The sequence below is a fragment of the Hemitrygon akajei genome, chromosome 2, assembly GCF_048418815.1.
Source record: "Hemitrygon akajei chromosome 2, sHemAka1.3, whole genome shotgun sequence".
Lineage (NCBI taxonomy): Eukaryota > Metazoa > Chordata > Chondrichthyes > Myliobatiformes > Dasyatidae > Hemitrygon > Hemitrygon akajei.
In genome coordinates this window covers 91,386,442-91,405,251 of record NC_133125.1, presented here as the reverse complement: position 1 = coordinate 91,405,251, position 18,810 = coordinate 91,386,442, and the positions used below count along the sequence as shown (strand labels likewise).

Sequence of the window (18,810 nt, the reverse complement as noted above, 5' to 3'; positions counted from 1 at the left end):
GAAGTAAAGAGCTGGGAAGTTGATTAATGAAAGAGATAGAGGCTCTATCCCATCCAGTCCTTTTACAATATGGGAGTCCGAGTAAATATGTGGAAAGTTAATATCACCTACTATCAAAACCTTATGTTTCTTGCAACAGTCTGCAATCTCTTTGCAAATTTGCTCCTCTAAATCCTGCAGACTGTTGGGTGGTCTATAATATCCCATTAATGTAGTCATAACTTTCTTATTCTTCAGTTCTACCCATAAAGCCTCACTAGACAAGTTGTCCGGTCCCTCCTGACTGAGCACTGCTTTGACATTTTCCCTTACTGGCATAGCCACCACTCCCCCTTAAATCCCTCCTGCTCTATCATGTCTAAAATAACAGAACACTGGAACATTACACTAGCAATCATTCCCCTCCTGCAACCGTTACACTGATGGCCACAATGTCATAATTACATGTGCTAATCCATGCCCTAAGCTCACCAGCCTTTCCTACAATACTCCATGCATTGAAATATATACAGTCCTATGAGCATGCAGACCATTAGTTCCATGATGCTCAACCTTTTGATTCCTGACATTGTATGTAGGTTTAGCAACATCTTTCTCCACAACAACTCCACTATCTGCTCTGTTGCTCTGGTTCCCATCTCCCTGAAACTCTAGTCTAAACACCTCCCACCCCCATGCAGCACTAGCAAGCCTTCTCATGAGGAAATCAGTCTTCCCTGGAAGAGAGCCCAATGATCCAAAAATCTGAAGCCCTCCTTCCTGCACCAACACCTTAGCCACCCACTAAACTGTATGGTCTTCCTATTTGGGGCCTCACTTGCAACCCTGAGATCGCAATCTTGGAGGTCCTATCCTGTAACTTAGAACCTAACACCCTGAACTCACTTTGCAGGACCTCATCACCCAAACTACCATCTCTTTGGTACAGGCATGGACAATGACCTCTAGCTGCTCATCCTCACAGTTAAGAATTCTGTGGACTTAAACCAAGATCGAGCACTCAAGGGCAACAAACCATCCTGGAAACTTACTCTTGCCCACAGAACTTCCTTTCTGTTTCCCACCTAATGAACCTCTTATCACTACTTCTAGCCTCTTCTTCCCCCACACTGCTCCCTTCACTTCTGAGTCACAGAAACCTACTCAGTGCAGGCTCTCCCTGGTAGGTCATCCCCCACATCAGTATTTAAAGTGGTATACTTATCATTTCGGGCAGGTGGGGCTCATCGGCAGCCCGCCAAAGAGAGGGAAAACTCTGATTTTAATCCTCCCCTGCCTTGCGGCCATACCCACCTATGGGAAAGGCTTTGGGAGTAAACCCCGAGGAAGAAGTCCGGAGCCGGGCTCCCTGAGGCAGTTTGATGTTGTTTAATCTCCGTGACGACACCAATGCCAAGCTGTACAAGCACTTCCCCTTCTCTTGGATTACATCAGTGACGTGGAGACGGGAACCCGCTGCATGGGCAACAGCCGGTTCTTCAAATCTTCCCACCCAGCCTTGTGCCCTGGAAAGGACACGGTCCACCAGAGGCACAAACCCATGATCCCCTGGGATCGACGGTTGCCTACACATGCTTATTATTAAGGGTAATGTCCACAGGGGTACCCTGCACTGGCAGCCTGTTCCCTTTCCCTCTCTGACAGTCACCCAGGTACCTGCCTCCTGCAACTTAAAGGTGACTACTTCCCACATCTCACACAAGGAACATACTGCTATGGACCGATTCTCAGCGCACTAGCTATGTACTGACAGAAAATAAAAGCTGGCTGGAAGCCTACTTAGAGCCCACATCTATTCTTATCAAAACTGAACCACTCTAACACTGCCCCACTCCAACAATCGATTTGGGTTAAATTGTTTTTGACCAACCCATCCCTTGCATTTGTCTCCTGATGGACCTCTGAGAAAATACCTTTTTTTCTGGCTCTGTAGCTCTCAAGTTATCAAGGCCTCACTTTAAATACATGCCCTCTGGTATTATGCATTTCTACCCTGGGGAAAAGATACCAACTATCTACTCTATCAACTTATGAACACACTTATGTTCTATGGAGATTAATGTAAATTAGCCATCATTAGCTTAATTAATTCAGCACATATCTGAACTAAAGGCCTGTTCCTAAAACATACTATTCTATACTCTATCTTCTAAACCACTCATTTTTATCGGATCTCCACTCAGCCTCTGCTGCACCAGAGAAAACAACCTTAGTTTTCCCAATCTCTCATTACAGCTCATGGGCTGTAATCTGGGCAGCATCCTGGTAAACCTCTTCTTCTCCTGTCCTAAGCCTCCACATCCTTCCTGTAATGAGGTGCAACATCACATCCTGACTATCAAACTCAGTGCCTTGACTAACAATGGCAAGCATGCATTATGCTTTCTTTACCATCCTGTCTATTGGTGCACCCACTTTCAACGAACTACAGACTTAGATCCCAAGATCCCTGTGTTCAATGATGTTAACGAAAATAAAATAAGCAAAAACCCAAATGAAAAAGACTGTCATTTATACACCAGCGGTGGTTGGCATAGAGCTGAGAGTCAGGTATAGTGTATCCAGTCCCTCAGATCAATGAGGTAAGGAACCATGCTTGGGACTCGGTGTTTCAAAGGAATAGAGTTGCCAACCTTCACTAAGGTAAATTAATCTACACGTTTTTGTTACATTAATTAACCTGAATATTTTTAATTACAATGGTGAGTTGAAATACTCTGGTGTCTGATCTCCAGTGCATTTCCTTCTTTGATAATGCAGTGAACAGATGTGGAGATCAGATCTTCTGATGCACATCTGACCGTGTTTCTGGCCATAACCACCAACTAGACTTCAGTGTAATGCAATCTTTTATTGTGTTAATGCTGCAATAATATTGGCCCAAAGTAGTTGATCTAAATATCAAAAGCAAATACAGTGCACCTGTGTTTCCTTAAGGCATTCATTTAGTTTATTATATTTTTGCTTTAGTAATTCGTTTGTAATCGTTTTCTGATTAAAGTTAAGGTTGTTGAAAATAAATTCGTTGTCTGTGATATATCGCGGCATGCGATGACGTCACACCCAGTTTTGCCGCGTCTTGTGGGAAAATACTGGTTTGGAGAAATGGGAAGGAGGGGGTTTGTGTGTGCAGGATCAGCGCGAGAAAAGTTTTCTTTCTACGCACTAGAAACATCAGAGAAGCAACGCCGTAAGTTCATAAGATAATCGATATGTTGAAGTAAAAATGTTTACGCTGATTCTGTTAAAAGTAATGACGATTGATAGTTTATGTTCTTTGTTATTTAAAGACTTGCGGATAGTTTGTGTTGAAGTGTATTTAAAGCCAGTCGATGGCATAGGTAGATTCTGACTGTATGTTGCACTTTAATGTAATATAGTTGTTGTAGTTTTACTTTTGCAAGTATTTATGATGTAAATATGATGCCAAGAAGGAAACAAATACTGTATATATTTTGTATTGTTTTATCAACAGTTTTCACCATACGTTAATGTGGAAGAGTGAACAGTAAACGGTTAATCTTACTGGGATCGCGCCTGATTGACCGGTTTATACTTGGTGTTTAGTTCAGAGTTTTTACACCTGTGCAAGAACACTACAGTGAAAAGGCGGCATTATCAGGTGTTTCAAGTGCTACGATGGCATCGCGATCCAGCATCAAGTCGTTGCCATCCAGCGCCAGGAGCAGTAGGGCATCAACAAATAAGACTGCCAATGCAAGAGCTAAAGCAGAAGCCGCTAAGGTCCGAGCGTCATATGCTGAACAGGAAGCAAAATTGAAAATGGAAGCGGCTGCCAGAGAAGCTGAAAACCAAAAGGAAGTGGCTGCCAGAGAAGCTGAAAACCAGTTGGAAAGGATAAGGATAGAAGCAGAGTTAGAAGTGCTGACGCTACACTGAGAAGCAGAAGCTGCCAGGGTGGAAGCAGAGATATTAGAAAAAGCTGAAGAAATGCATTTTCTGGAAGAAGTAAAATCTACTTCAGAAAGGACCAGATTGGAACGCACTAGCAACTACGTCCAATCTCAAATGGATTTGAAGATTCGTTCTTCCTCTCCATACTTATATGCTAACGTCCCACCTCATGAGGAGTCTCAGAGAGGCCCAATTGCATCACATCCATCCGAGGAAAACAATTTACCCTTGCAACTCCGCGACGAATTCAAGAATGAAAGGGCTGATGACAAATACTTCTCGACACCAAACTTACCAGATTTGGCGAGAGGACAGGCAAAGGCTGAATTCAGAACAGCAAATCCCACAACAAATGTACACCCTCAGTCATATACCCGCCGACATATTCCCCCAGCCAGCATGCCACTTGCAGCTGAACCCATGGCACAGTATTTAGCACGACGCGATCTCATCACTTCAGGACTATACCAGTTTGACGATAAGCCTGAAAATTACCGTGCATGGTACTCCTCATTCGCCAACGCTATCCAAGGAGTCCAGCTTGGAGCAACCCAAGAGTTGGATCTTATGACAAAATGGCTGGGAAAAGAATCATGCAAACAGGTGAGACGCATACATTCAGTGTACATCAACAACCCCAAGCTAGCCTTACGCAAAGCATGGGAGAGACTTCGGGAGTGCTATACGGCCCCAGAAATTATTGAAACGGCACTATTTCGACGCCTGGAAAATTTTCCTAAGGAGTCAGCCAAAGACCACACTAAGCTAAGAGAGCTTGGAGATCTACTCATGGAGATTGAAGGCACTAAAGAAGATGGCTATTTAACTGGCCTGTCATATTTAGATACTTCATACGGAATTAGACCAATCGTGGACAAACTTACATTTGGGCTGCAGGAGAGGTGGGTGTCTGTTGGCTCAGAGTACAAGGAAAAAAAACAATGGTTGATTTCCTCCCTTTGAGTATTTCACTAGGTTTGTGTGCAAGGAGCCGAAGAATCGAAACGACCCTAGCTTCATGAGTCAAGGTAGCAGTACAATTCACACCAAGCCAGTCAAATCCACTTTGAATAATTTTAACATCAATAAACCTGTCTCAGTGCGTAAAACTGAAGTCTCTACGACTAACAATGACCCTAGCAAGAATTGTCCATTGCACAACAAACCCCACCCCCTCAAAAAATGCAGAACGCTTAGGAAAAAACCCCTTGAAGAGAGGAAGGCCCTTCTCAAGGAGAAAAAGATATGTTTTAAATGCTGTTCCTCTACCTCTCACCTTGCTAGAGAGTGTACGATCGCCGTGAAGTGCCCGGAATGTAATAGCACTAATCACAATGGGGCCATGCATCCCGGCCCGTTACCACAAACCGACAAAGCTCCTTCACCCTCACAACAGGACGGCGGGGAGGGAGAGGCTCACTCCAGGACAACTGTTGTCAGCTCGAGCTGCACAGAAGTTTGCAGTCAAGGTCAGTCAAGCCGTTCTTGTTCAAAGATCTGCCTCACTAAGGTGTACCCTAAGGGAGCCAAAGACAAGGCCATCAAAGCCTATGTAATTCTGGACGACCAGAGCAATCGCTCACTAGTCAGACCAGGGTTCTTCGACTTGTTCAACGTAGAGAGTAATCAGTTCCCATACTACCTTAGAACTTGCTCAGGCAGCGTGGAAACTTATGGAAGGAAGGCAGAAGGCTTCCAGCTCGAGTCCCTGGATGGTAAAGTTGTCATCTGTCTCCTCCGCTTTTGGAGTGCAATGAAATTTTGAATAACCGTACCGAGATCCCGACGCCAAGTGCAGTGCTACACCAGCCACATCTCCACCACATTGCCAAGCACTTCCCAGAACTGGATCCAAAAGCAGAAATACTCCTGCTACTAGGAAGAGACGTTCTTCAGGTGCACAAGGTTAGGCAGCAGGTCAATGGACCACACGACGCCCCCTTTGCCCAATGCCTGGATCTGGGCTGGGTGGTGATAAGAGAGGTGTGCCTTGGCAATGTACACAAACCGACAGTTAACACACTCAAGACCAATGTGCTAGAGAGTGGCCGCCATTCAATTTTTCGACCCTGCACAAGTTTCATGTGTATCAAGGAAGCACGACAAGGCTTTAACAAATGTAAAGTAACCGACAAGACGCTGGGACAGTCAGTCTTCGCTCAAACTGAGCATGATAATAAACTTGCTCCATCAGCACAAGACGCCATCTTCTTAAAAATAATGGACACCAAGGTCTTCAGAGACGAAGCAAATAAATGGGTCGCCCCACTACCTTTCAGAGAACCACGCCAGCGCTTGCCAAATAACAAAGAGCAGGCAGTCAAGCGGTTCACGTCTTTGCAAAAAAACCCTGGAAAGGAAACCTGAGATGCAGCAACAGTACGTAGCATTCATGGAGAAGATCTTCGCTAAAGGACATGCTGAAGTAGCACCGCCACTGAGAGAAGGTGAGGAGTGCTGGTACCTCCCAACGTTTGGGGTTTACCACCCACAAAAGCCCAATCAGATCAGGGTGGTCTTTGACTCCAGTGCTCAGTGCACTGGTATCTCCCTTAATGACGTGCTCCTCACAGGCCCCAACCTCAACAATACCCTTCTCGGGATCCTGCTGCGCTTCCGTAAAGAGAAGGTCGCAATCTTAGCGGACATCCAGCAGATGTTCCATTGCTTCTTAGTACAGGAGGAACATTGCAATTTCCTCCGTTTCTTATGGCACAAGGACAATGACATCAACAAGGAAGTCATTGAGTACCAGATGAAAGTCCACGTTTTCGGCAATAGTCCATCACCAGCCGTGGCCATCTATGGGCTGCGAAGAGCCATCAGAGAGGGCGCACAGGAGCACGGCGATGACACCGTTAAGTTTGTAGAAAGGCACTTCTATGTCGACAACGGCTTGATATCGCTACAGAAAGAAGACGAAGCAATCGATCTGCTCCGACGTACACAAGCCTCACTCACTGAGTCAAACCTCCGCTTGCATAAGTTTGCATCAAACTGTCAGGCAGTAATGGAGGCCTTTCCACACGATGACTGTGCTCCGGCAATCAAAGACCTAGATTTAGATGGAGAAACCATACCCACACAAAGGAGTTTGGGCCTCCTTTGGGAGATTACGACTGACACATTCACGTTCTCCGTACCGACCGTGATGAAGCCATTCACCCGCCATGGAGTTCGCTCCACTGTCAACAGTGTTTTCGATCCCTTGGGTCTACTGGCACCAGTTACGATCCAGGGAAGAGTCCTTCTCAGAGAACTTACCTCTGAGCTCTCCGACTAGGATACTCCCCTACCAGAAGACAAGCTAAGCAAATGGGAGGCTTGGAGAGATTCACTTCAAGATCTAAAACAGCTTCATATCCAACGTAGGTACACTGCGACCTCACTCACCGAGGCAGCACACAGAGAATTGTGTGTTTTTTCGCATGTGTCTACCAAGGCCATCGGTGCTGTGACTCACTTGAAAGTAGTCGGAAGGATGGTCAAGTTGAAGTAGGATTTGTAACTGGTAAGGCGAAGCTCACTCCTCAGTCCGAGCCGACAATTCCAAGGCTTGAACTGTGCGCAGCTGTCCTGGCTGTGGAAATGGCAGATCTTATCCAGGACGAGCTAGACCTAGAGCTGGACGATATCAAGTTCTACACAGATAGCAAAGTAGTGCTTGGTTATATTTATAATGAATCAAAACATTTCTACGTGTACGTTCATAATAGAGTTCAACATATCCGCCCGTCATCAAAGCCCGAACAATGGCATTATGTACGTACCGAGGATAACCCTGCAGACCATGCATCAAGATCCTTACCTGCATCACGTCTGGTGCAGACTTCCTGGTTCACCGGACCCCCTTTCTGTATCAGCCACCAACAGAAAAAACTCAAATGAGCGAGACATTTGAGCTGATCGAACCCGAAAGAGACTCGGAAATTCGGCCGCAAATACAAACAGGAGTCACCTACCTCAAAGAATTGATACGTACTAACGAACGCTTTCAGTGGTTCTCCACTTTGAATTCTTTAGTGAGAGGACTTGCGTTCCTCATTCACATGGCTAGATCTCACAAACACTCATCCCGAAATAGTAAATGCAAGGGATGGCACAAATGTAACGTACCTCGCACTGCGGACGAATTGGCCCAGGCAAAGGACGTCATCCTTAAAGCAACTCAAAGAGCAGCTTTTGCAAGGGAGTTTTCAGCTCTCCAAGCTAATAAACCAATACCAAAGGACAGCCCTTTGAGGAAACTCAGCCCGATCCTGAAGAACGATCTCATTTGTATTGGAGGCCGGTTAATACACTCTCACCTTCCAGCTGCAGAAAAGAGCCCAGTAATCCTGCCCAAAGACAGCCATGTGTCCTTACTGCTCACTCGCCATCACCATGAACAGGTAAAGCATCAGGGCCGTCACCTGACGGAAGGAGCAATAAGGGCAGCGGGACTGTGGATCTTGGGAGGTGAAACACTGATCAATTCAGTACTCCACAGATGTGTAACCTGCAGGAAACTGCGAGGGAAGTTGGAAGCTCAACGTATAGCGGACCTCCCAGCAGAACACCTTGAAGCCTGCCCTCATTTTACATATGTGGGGCTTGATGTATTTGGTCCCTGGACTATCACCACTAGACGCACCAGAGGAGGACTAGCAGAGAGCAAGTGATGGGCCATCATGTTCAGCTGCATGAGTTCAAGAACGGTACACATTGAGGTCATTGGATCTTTGGATACATCCAGCTGCATTAACGCTCTCAGGCGCTTCTTTGCACTAAGAGGCCCTGCAAAACAGTTAAGGTCTGATCGCGGCACAAACTTTGTTGGAGCATCCAAGGAGCTCGGGATGGACAAAACGGTGCAAAGGTACCTCAGACAGCAGGGATGCAACTGGGAGTTCGACACACCACACGCCTCTCACATGGGAGGCTCATGGGAGCGGATGATTGGTATCGCCAGAAGAATTCTTGATTCAATGTTTCTACAGCAACGCACCCGACTGACCCACGAGGTACTGTGCACACTAATGGCAGAGGTCACAGCCATTATAAATGCACGACCACTCCTACCTGTGTCTTCTGACCGGGAAAACCCCTTCATACTCTCACCATCAATGCTCCTTATGCAGAAGGCAGGAGCTCCCCCTCCACCTGGGGACTTCTCTGATAAGGATTTGTACACAAAGCAATGGAGACAGGTCCAGGCTCTGGCAAATCGGTTCTGGTCTCGTTGGAGACATGAATATCTACCTTTGTTGCAACACAGACAAAAGTGGACAGAACCCCGAAGGAGTCTTCAAGTTGGAGATTAAGTCCTGCTCAGGGACAAGCAAATCGCCCACAACTGCTGGCCAATGGCCAGAATCATTGCCACATTCCCTAGTAGGGATGGACATGTCAGGAAGGTTGAGTTGAAAACTTCTGACCAAGGTGTTGTGAAAACTTACCAAAGGCCAGTTGCAGAAGTCATTCTACTTCTACCTAAGGACTGATTTAGAGACTGAAGTTTTGTATTATGTTCATAGTGACCTTACGAAGGTCAGGCAGGGAGTGTGTTGTCTTAAGGCATTCATTTAGTTTATTATATTTTCACTTTAGTAATTCGTTTGTAATCATTTTCTAGTTAAAGTTAAGGTTGTTGAAAGTAAATTCGTTGTCTGTGATATATTGTGGCATGCAATGACGTCACACCCGGTTTTGCCGTGTCTTGTGGGAAAATACTGGTTTGGAGAAATGGGAAGGAGGGGGTTTGTGTGTGCAGGATCAGCATGAGAAAAGTTTTCTTTCTACGCACTAGAAACATCAGAGAAGCAACGCCGTAAGTTCATAAGATATAAGTTTTATCAACAGTTTTCACCATACGTTAATGTGGAAGAGTGAACAGTAAATGGTTAATCTTACTGGGATCGCGCCTCATTGACTGGTTTATACTTGGTGTTTAGTTCAGAGTTTTTAAACCTGTGCGAGAACACTACAGCACCTGACAGTATAGTTTGACTTTGTAGAGATAATTTACACCTACTGTACCTGTCTATTAATCCTTTGTTTTATTTTATTCTAGATCAGTTCCCATGAGAATCGGTTAGGAGGAAGACTGGAACTATTGGAATTACAAGACAAGGCAACCGGTCCAACATTTGCTAATAATTTGGCTATTCCGCAGAGAGTAAATCCTTTGCGGCTGTTTGTGAAGGAGATTCCAAAGGCGAAATTGGACATCACTCATACCCCACGGATAAAAATTTCTGATGACTTATGGGCATGGTTAAACAACCTAACAGATAGTCGAGAATCTCATTCACGGACCAAACGCAGACCCATTGTTAAAACAGGAAAGTTCAAAAAAATGTTCGGCTGGGGTGACTTCCATTCTAACATCAAAACTGTTAAACTGAATCTTCTCATTACTGGGAAGATAGTTGACCATGGGAATGGGACTTTCAGTGTGTACTTCAGGCACAACTCAACTGGTCTCGGCAATGTGTCTGTAAGCCTGGTTCCACCATCCAAGGTTGTGGAATTTGACTTCTCTCAGCAGTCAACGCTGGAGACCAAGGAGTCCAAAACATTCAACTGTCGAATCGAGTATGAGAAAACAGACAGGGCAAAGAAGACTGCGCTGTGTAATTATGATCCTTCAAAGATATGTTATCAGGAGCAGACCCAAAGTCATGTTTCTTGGTTGTGTTCCAAACCATTCAAGGTTATATGCATATATATAGCTTTCTACAGTGTAGACTATAAACTTGTGCAAAAAGTTTGTCCTGATTACAATTATCACAGTGAAACCCCTTATTATTCATCTGGTTAACAAAATAGCCATGGCATGATAGGTGAAGACTTGTCATTCTGTATGTAACTTATTTATACATAGTCAATGTCATGGATTAATAATGATAGTAACTGTTTAAGACAGGCACATCTGGTTTAGTGCAGCTGCTACCTCAAAGGGAGCATCTGAGACTGGGATTGCATGATAAGCATTCATAAAATGAAGAGTCTGTTCTAAACAGTCCTCATAGCAAGAAGAAAATTAATATAATATGCAGATATAAAAACTAAACTTTGTCTGAAACAATCACCTAAGGCTGAACAGCATATTTGTATTTTGACTGCAGCTCCCTATACAAGAATGAATAAATTCCTAAATGTTAAATTTGCACATTAGTTCATGAACACAGTTCCTATAGGGGTTTTTTTTTGAGGGGGGGCAGTTAAAAAGTATTGCAAAGTAGTTTCATCAATTAGCCGAAACATAATATAGGATTGTAAAAATTGGTTGAATACATTTTAATGTATATATATAGTGTGTTTTTGGAAATGTGGTCCTGTAAAACTGCTTCTTTATAAAAGACTGTGTATGTGTCAATAACTATAAAAAACTGAGAATAAAGTAGAAGACACGAAGAAAGCAACATACAAATCAAATACTTGGTCCTCCCTTTGTTGTGCATTCTTCAATAAACCATCACAGAAACACTTCACTGTGTGGTTGTATTTCATGCATTTTTAAGTTAAAAAGGATACACCAACAGGAATGTACTGAATCACAACAGACATTTACAAAGTAGAGCCTTTTCATCTGTCAGCCATTTCACATAATGATTTCTACTAATAACTCTTATTTGAAACCAACCAAATGCAAAAACTGTACTGTTGACAACAGTTTTGATTTTCTTAAATCAATGATCAAAATAACATTTGCTTTTCAGCAGTACACTCGTCCTTGCTCAATTAAAACTATTTATTCACATTTTATTATTATGCTAATTTGAGAAAAACTTTAATTTACAAATACACCAACTGCCGAGATCTTCCTGTTCTTTAGGTTTTGCTTCTGTTTTCATCATAACTCTTGGTTCAAAAAACACTAATATTTACTGTAGCATCGCTCATTACACCTCAGTCTGTAGGTTTTTCAAGCACAGACCACAGAGCATCCTAGGCATACATGTTTAACTTCCAGGATTGTTTAATATCATTTCCAGTAGACAAATAATAAGGAGAATGTAAAAGTCTTAATCCAAATCTGATGCAGCACAAAATCTACAATTAAGATAAAGAACATGATAATATTAATAAAAAATCATAATATACATAAATATGTTAGGTAGCTTACATACATTCAGTGTATGTCCACCAAAGTTATGTACAGGAGTGTCTGACAAGAGATGATAAAGTAGTGGTGGTAGGGGATGTCAAAGGGTGGGCTAGTGGGTGGAGGCGTTGATCAACTTTACTGCTTGGAGAAAGTAACTTTTTAAATCTGGTAGTCTTGTTGCTGATGTTACATAGCCTCCTCCAGTGGGACAAGTAGTCCATGAGCAGGGTGGGTGAGATCCTGCCCTTCCACTTTCCTGTACTATATATATATATTGGTTTATTAGAAGAAATACAGTACTTGAAAGACACAAGAATTACGTGTGATCTTCACATGAGAATTCTGAAGTTGACATAGATCTGGCTAATGCGCAAGTTTTGTGATTTTAAGCATTGCCCACATTTTATCTGGAAAATGCATCCACAGTGAATTTTGTTATTGCGCCTTTTACACATACATGTATTTCTGGGTTAGATTTCAGTCACTTTTATGCTCAATAATCTTGTGCACTGAACTTTGTTTAATTATTTTTAATACAAACAGAGAATTCAAAATGGCTGGACTTCAAAAATTCATTATTCTATGCATTAAAGGAATAAAATATAAAAAACTTAATAATTTATTTAAATCTGTCAAACAGCTAAATTACTACATTAGATAATTATAGTATTTATTGACACATACAGTCCAAGTGTGCTTCCTGATTACAGAAAAATATGAGTTCTTTTTATAAGTAAGCATGTAAAACTTATCCTCTGAATGCAAATATATTACATCAGTTAAATACATTGCAACTGTGCATCTTATGCATAAAGAGATGCACCAAATTAAGGAAAACTGAGTCACATTTAAAGCAATAAAATGCATGAAAACACTTTTAGAGAAATCTTTAATAAATAACTTAAATCATAAAACGGTATCTATGATACTGCTCTTCTTCCACCTGGTCATTTATTTTGCTGTCACACAAGCTGAGAGGTTATAGCTGAATTGTATTAAACAGAGGAGGTATGCAACCAACATACATCCTCATTTATTCAGAATGTCCTTCTGTCAAGAACAGCTGAGATCTCCAACCAGCAGAGCATTTTATTTCTGAAGTTTTCCCCCTCACCCCGACCCACTTGTTTATTTCTAGCAAGAAAGGAACATTACTCAGCTTAATATCTTCTGTTCTTTTCTTCCAGCATGCAACTTTTTTTCATTTGGTCAATATCTAATTGATGTAATTCCATTCCTCATTCCCCGATACCTTAACCAAAATGTTTACATCTCAGCATTGATAGTGAGGGCTAAGATGCTAGTTGACTAATTGTCTGGTGGTACACAAGCTAACCTGATACATTCCTTTCACGGATTCAAACATATTGACAAGTATATTGGTGGTCAATAATCAGAAAGTTAGCTATGGTTGATATTTCCACTGAATCAGAAAGGAGAAACATCAGAAACCAACAATAAACACTAGAAGGACTGCAGTTGCTGGTGGCCCAAAGCAACATGCACAAAATGCTGGAGGAACTCAGCAAGTCAGGCAGCCTCTATGGAAATGGATAAACCAGGTGACTTTTTTGGGCAGAGAGCCGTCTTCAGGACTGGAAAAGAATGGTAAGACACCAGAATAAAAAGGTGGGGAAGGGAAGGAGGATAGCTAGAAGGATAAAGAAGCCAGCTGGATAAAAAAGATAAAGGGCTGAAAAAGGAGGAATCTGATAGGAAAGGAGAGTGGACCATAGGAGAAACGGAAGGAGGAGGGAATCCAGGAGGAGGTGATGGCTAGGTCTGGAAGAGGAAATGCCAGAATGGGGAATAGAAGAGTGGAGGAGGAAGGTGTTTTATTTTAACAGAAGGAGAAATTGAAATTCATGCCATCGGTTGGAGACTACCTAGACGGAAACCAACTAATGCTTGTTAACTAATCCACCTCTTCACACACAAGGAGTAGTGGTGATTTTCCTCAGGTTTTTATTTAATTGGATAAATTTACTGAGCTACCAAGGGAGGTCACAGCCCAGCCATGGTTAGCTGCTCAAAATCAGTGCTTACAGTCTCCAGGTTCCCATCCTCACCACAGTCAAATGTGGAGGGCCTGCCCTGCTGACCCAAAGATCCCCAGAGGCCAACGGTGTTCTCTCAGTAGCAGAGGGTCTCCATTTGTGTGCCAAGGATGCCCTGGGCCTAAAACATGTCAGCCAATGAAGACCCAACCCCAGATTTGCATAGACTTAAAACAGAATCTCATTTAAAAATTTGTATATGTCCACATATTTAGAGATGTAAAAATTATAAAAATCAATAAAAGCCCAAAAAGTTGACAATTAGAAACATCAAGGGCAATTTTAAAAGAAGAATATGCTTCCCATTTTTGCTTTATGTTCACAGCCATACTGACCTCATTGGAATTTCTGGTTTAGCAGATTTTATGCCAGGTCTAACTGGGCACAGGATCTCACAAGTAGAATCATGGCACTCTGCAAGATGAACTATGTGGGGCACAGCAGTGGAGTGGAGTGGACAGACAGATCGAGCATCAGAGTTTGCAAATTCTGTTCCTCACAATGTCAGTGCACGAATCTCATATTTGCTTCCAATTAAACTGATAAGTGCAGTAGCTCTGTTGGGAATCATCGGCATTCACCCGCAATATCGGCACCCTCTGTTCAGTAGATCTGTTCTTCGGTTAAGTGAGAGGCTGACATTTACACTGTCAGAATCAGTTTTTATATCATGTCCAATGTCGTGAAATTTGTTCTTTTACGGTAGCAGGGTAGCTCAACATATAAAAACAAACTATAAATTACAAGATAAATACATATATATATATATAAAATTAAATAACTAGTGCAAATAGGGAGCAAAAACGGTGAGGTGGTGTTCATGGGTTGGTTCATAGTCTACTCAGAAATCTGGTGGTAGAGGGGGAGAAGCTTTCTCTAAAACATTGAGTGTGTGTACTGTATTTTCTTCCTGATGGTAGCAATGAGAAGTGAGCATTTCATGGATGATAGGGGTGCTTAATAAGTGATGTCACCTTTATGAGGCAACACCTTTTAAAGATGCCCTCGATGCTAGTGTCCATGATGGAGCTGGCTAAGTTTGCAACCCTCTGCAGATTTTTTTGAGCCTGTGCAGTGGCCCCTCCAAACCGGATAGTGAGGCAACCAGTTACAATGCTCTCCACAGTACATCTGTAGAAATTTGCAAGTGACTCTAGTGACATAGTAAACTCGTAATGTAACAAACTTCACCGCTAATTACACCTCACAAAATCAGTAATGAGGAAAGAAAGCATTTTAAGAAATACATTGGTATTCCTCTGGCACTCAGCTACAGATAAAATAACTAAACATTTGGCTTTAATATCTGAGTTAGACCCTCCATTGATATTGCCTTGTAGTTGTCTATGTTATAGGGAAGCCAGGGCAGTACGATTTGGAGAGCAAGCTGTTTTAATATGTAATGGTGTAGGTTCAACATCATCAAGCAATCACTCATACTGGACACACATTTACAGTAAGTTTTGACCAGGTCCTGTCATTCTTTGCTGAAAGAACAAAAGGTTAAACAAGGACAGCAGTGAATTGAAAACGCAAGAGAGACTGCAGATGCTAGAAATCTGGATCAACACACACAAAATGCTAGAGAACACAAAAGGTCAGTCAGCGTCTAAGGAAGAAAGTCAACAGTTAAAGTTCCCCGCCAAACTCTTCATTAGACCTGGAAAGGAGGGGTCTTCTGCTCCTTTCCTTTCCATTCCTGATGAAGGGTCTTGGCCTGAAGTGTCAATTGTTCACTCTCCTCCATAGGTCTTTCCTGTGCCCTCTCCGATGTGTACCATTTCCACATTAGAATCGAGGTCTGAGCCTATCTTACCCAGTTTCCACCAACGCCCAGGAGCAGGCGGGAAGCTCTTTCTCAGGCAGTCTGCACCAGGTCATGGGGTTGGATTCTTTCCTTGACCCCAGTGACATGGGGATGGTACCATGTTTCTGCCACAGGCCACAAAGGTTTCATTTTCCTGCACCATCAGATAAAATGCTGGTGAGCCAGCATCTGTGGAAAGAAATACACAGTCGCTGTTTCAAGCTGAGACCCTTCATCGGAATGGAAATAAATGGAAGCAGAAACTAGAATAAGGAGGTGGGCCCAACACCTGTAATTCAAATGGCATATCAGACCCTCACAGTGCGAGTGACAGGGTCTGGACCACCAAATGCTTTTTCTCCTGGGAGGTTTTTTTGTTATTCAGGCCCCCATTCAAATTTAGCTCCCTTCCTATCTGTAGCATATAGAAGCCTAAGCAGGATTGTTAGGGAGGATTTGTGCTGTTGTCAGAAGCCAAACAAACCAACAGATTTCTGCACTTCCATCTTACTGCTGGCAGTCACAGCATTAAGTATCTTATTCATGGCTTCGTCTGGTATGGTTCCCTGACCTGAGTCCCAGCTAATGTCCAACCACTGACCTGCTCCATCCTAGGGTTGATGGCCCAAACATACTGTGTTATGTGTTCCTTTAGAGGGCCTAAACCACTTCTTCTCTGTGTCTCTGCAATAAAATATCAACCATGAGAAGTGCAGCCTGTATTTTGGGCAAGATGGGACATTGCTCCGGGTCCCAGACCACGGAGGGTTGGGCTGTTTACCTGTGTGGAAGCCTGGTAAATGTGCACTGTTTTCCCTCCCAAATGATTCTGAAAACTCACGTCTCAAGGAGTGAAGAAAAAGGCATCAGACAGGTCAGTCATTCATGCCGCTCACTTCCGTTCTCAGACGTGCTTTCATCAAGGTAATATCTGGTTGGCATTGCTGAGGCTAGCATTGGTGCCTGCTTGTTTAACTGCCGGCAGTTAATGGTCTTGCACCAGCTCCCATCCAACTTCCTTACTGGCTGTATTGAGTAGTTGCACTGTGATGTGGCTGTTCTTACCACTCGTGTGATTCCAATGCCCTGACAGTTTCCATAATTTCTTTGTATTTCACCCCCTCCTTGGATTCTGTAGTGTTTTTGAAAAGCCACCTGTTTGGTGAAGTAATCTGCAACTGCTCCCATCAGGCCCTTTCCATCATAAAGAATTGGAGCATAGGCTTTCCTGCATTTGTCTGAGCAATCATACTCTTGAGGTAATCATTCCCAAAATCGTGTTGGGCAGCTGGAACACCGGTATTCACATTAGACTCCAGGCTCACATTATTCACCACTGATGCCACCTACACTTCTGTCACTAGTGTCATTTCTCCTCCAAATCCCTCTTCCCACCTCACATTTTCCTTATAGGCTTTGGGCCCCCTGTATCCAGCAGTACTCAGCACCAGTGCCCAATAATGCCATCTGCATCTGTTTCCCTTCTACCCCAAAAATTTAGTAACTGGCAAAAACAGTCTTGATTTCCACAGCAGAGCTCTGGGAATTGTGTACACAATCAGGGTGCCCTGATCAACTTCCTTGAGAGCAGTCCAACTGGACTTCCATTTGCTGTTAACTTATACAATACTATGCAAAAGCACATATCTATAGCTAGGGTACCTAAAACTTTTGCACAGTTCTATAATAATTTTATATATTGCCCTATTCTTCTGCCACAAAAAAGCAAATTTCATGACAGGTATGAGTAATGATAAACCTGATTCCGATATAGGTCTCTGTTATGGGCTGAGAGTAGGAAGGGGGCGGGGAGAGGGGGAAAAGGGAAGGGAGAGGGAGGGAGTGGGAAGAACCAGAGAGACGTTCAGTAATGATCAACAAACCAATTGCTTGGAATCAAACAGCCTTGCCTGGTGTCTCAGGGCTGGGTGTGTCCCCACTCCGCCACTCTTTCTCTGTCACCTGTCCCACACCCCTCCCACAGCACTCCTTCCTTGCCATTCCCAACACCCCTTGCTCCTGTCAGATTTACAAACTTACTCTCTGCTTGATGTAGACAAATATAGCTCTGTGCAAAACTCATAGGCACTCTAGCTAAATTTAGTAGCTGCTGCTCGCTCCAATTTCTGAGCAATCTTTCCCCAGCACACGGCATGCAGTGCAGCAACAGTAATGTCACTTACCTTCTTTCTGGCACCCCTCCTTTATCAGTGAGTCAGTCCTGTTACATTTTGTAACTCAAGAAATTAATCAAAAGAAAAACACAGGAGATGGAATAGCTTGTCTACTTAGTTGTACTTTTTGTGAGGCGCGCACATATGACGTGGTAGGGTAATGACATTTGTCATTCACGTACTTCTTACGTAGTGCACTTCTGGCAGAGGTTGTCACTGTGGCTCAGAAGAGAAGAGAATTGAAGAGGACAGCAGTGGTGATATGAGATTCCATAGTCAAAGAGACACCCAGATGGTATGTTGCCTCCTAGCTGCTGGGGTCAAGGACATCTCAGCTTGGATCCATGGCTTCCTCAAGGGTGAGGGTGTGCAACCAATTGTTTTGGTACATATTGGCACCAATGACATAGATATGAAAGGTGAGGAGGTTCAAAAGAGAAACTTTAGGAAGCTAGGTAGAAAGCTAAAAAAAAGACCTTCAAGGTAGTAATCTCTGGATTGTCACCAGTGAGGCGAAGAACAGGATAATTTGGCAGATTAATATGTGGCTGAGGAACAGGTGCAGGGGGTAGGGCTTCAGGTTTCTGGAACATTGCAATCTCTTTTAGGGAAGGTACGACCTGTACAAAAGGTATGGGTTACACCGGAACCCAAGGGGGTCTAATATCAAGGGGGTCTCAGCCCGAAACATCGACAGTGCTTCTCCTATAGATGCTGCCTGGCCTGCTGTGTCCCACCAGCATTTTGTGTGTGTTGTTGTTTGAA

General features: G+C 43.3%; 1 protein-coding gene across 3 annotated transcripts in view; it reads left to right on the top strand.

The window, feature by feature from the left end:
• nxph2a (neurexophilin 2a) overlaps positions 1-11,448 on the top strand; it is a 167,608-nt gene extending 156,160 nt beyond the window's left edge. For 2 of the 3 annotated variants that reach the window (XM_073025812.1, XM_073025808.1), the window contains exon 3: positions 9,968-11,447. In XM_073025812.1, coding sequence (XP_072881913.1) covers positions 9,968-10,717 — 750 coding nt within the window. In that variant the 3' untranslated portion in view covers positions 10,718-11,447. Of the gene's footprint in view, positions 1-9,967 lie in introns of all 3 variants that reach the window. The other variant, XM_073025813.1, reaches the window with a different exon arrangement.
• Positions 11,449-18,810: the final 7,362 nt, after the last annotated feature.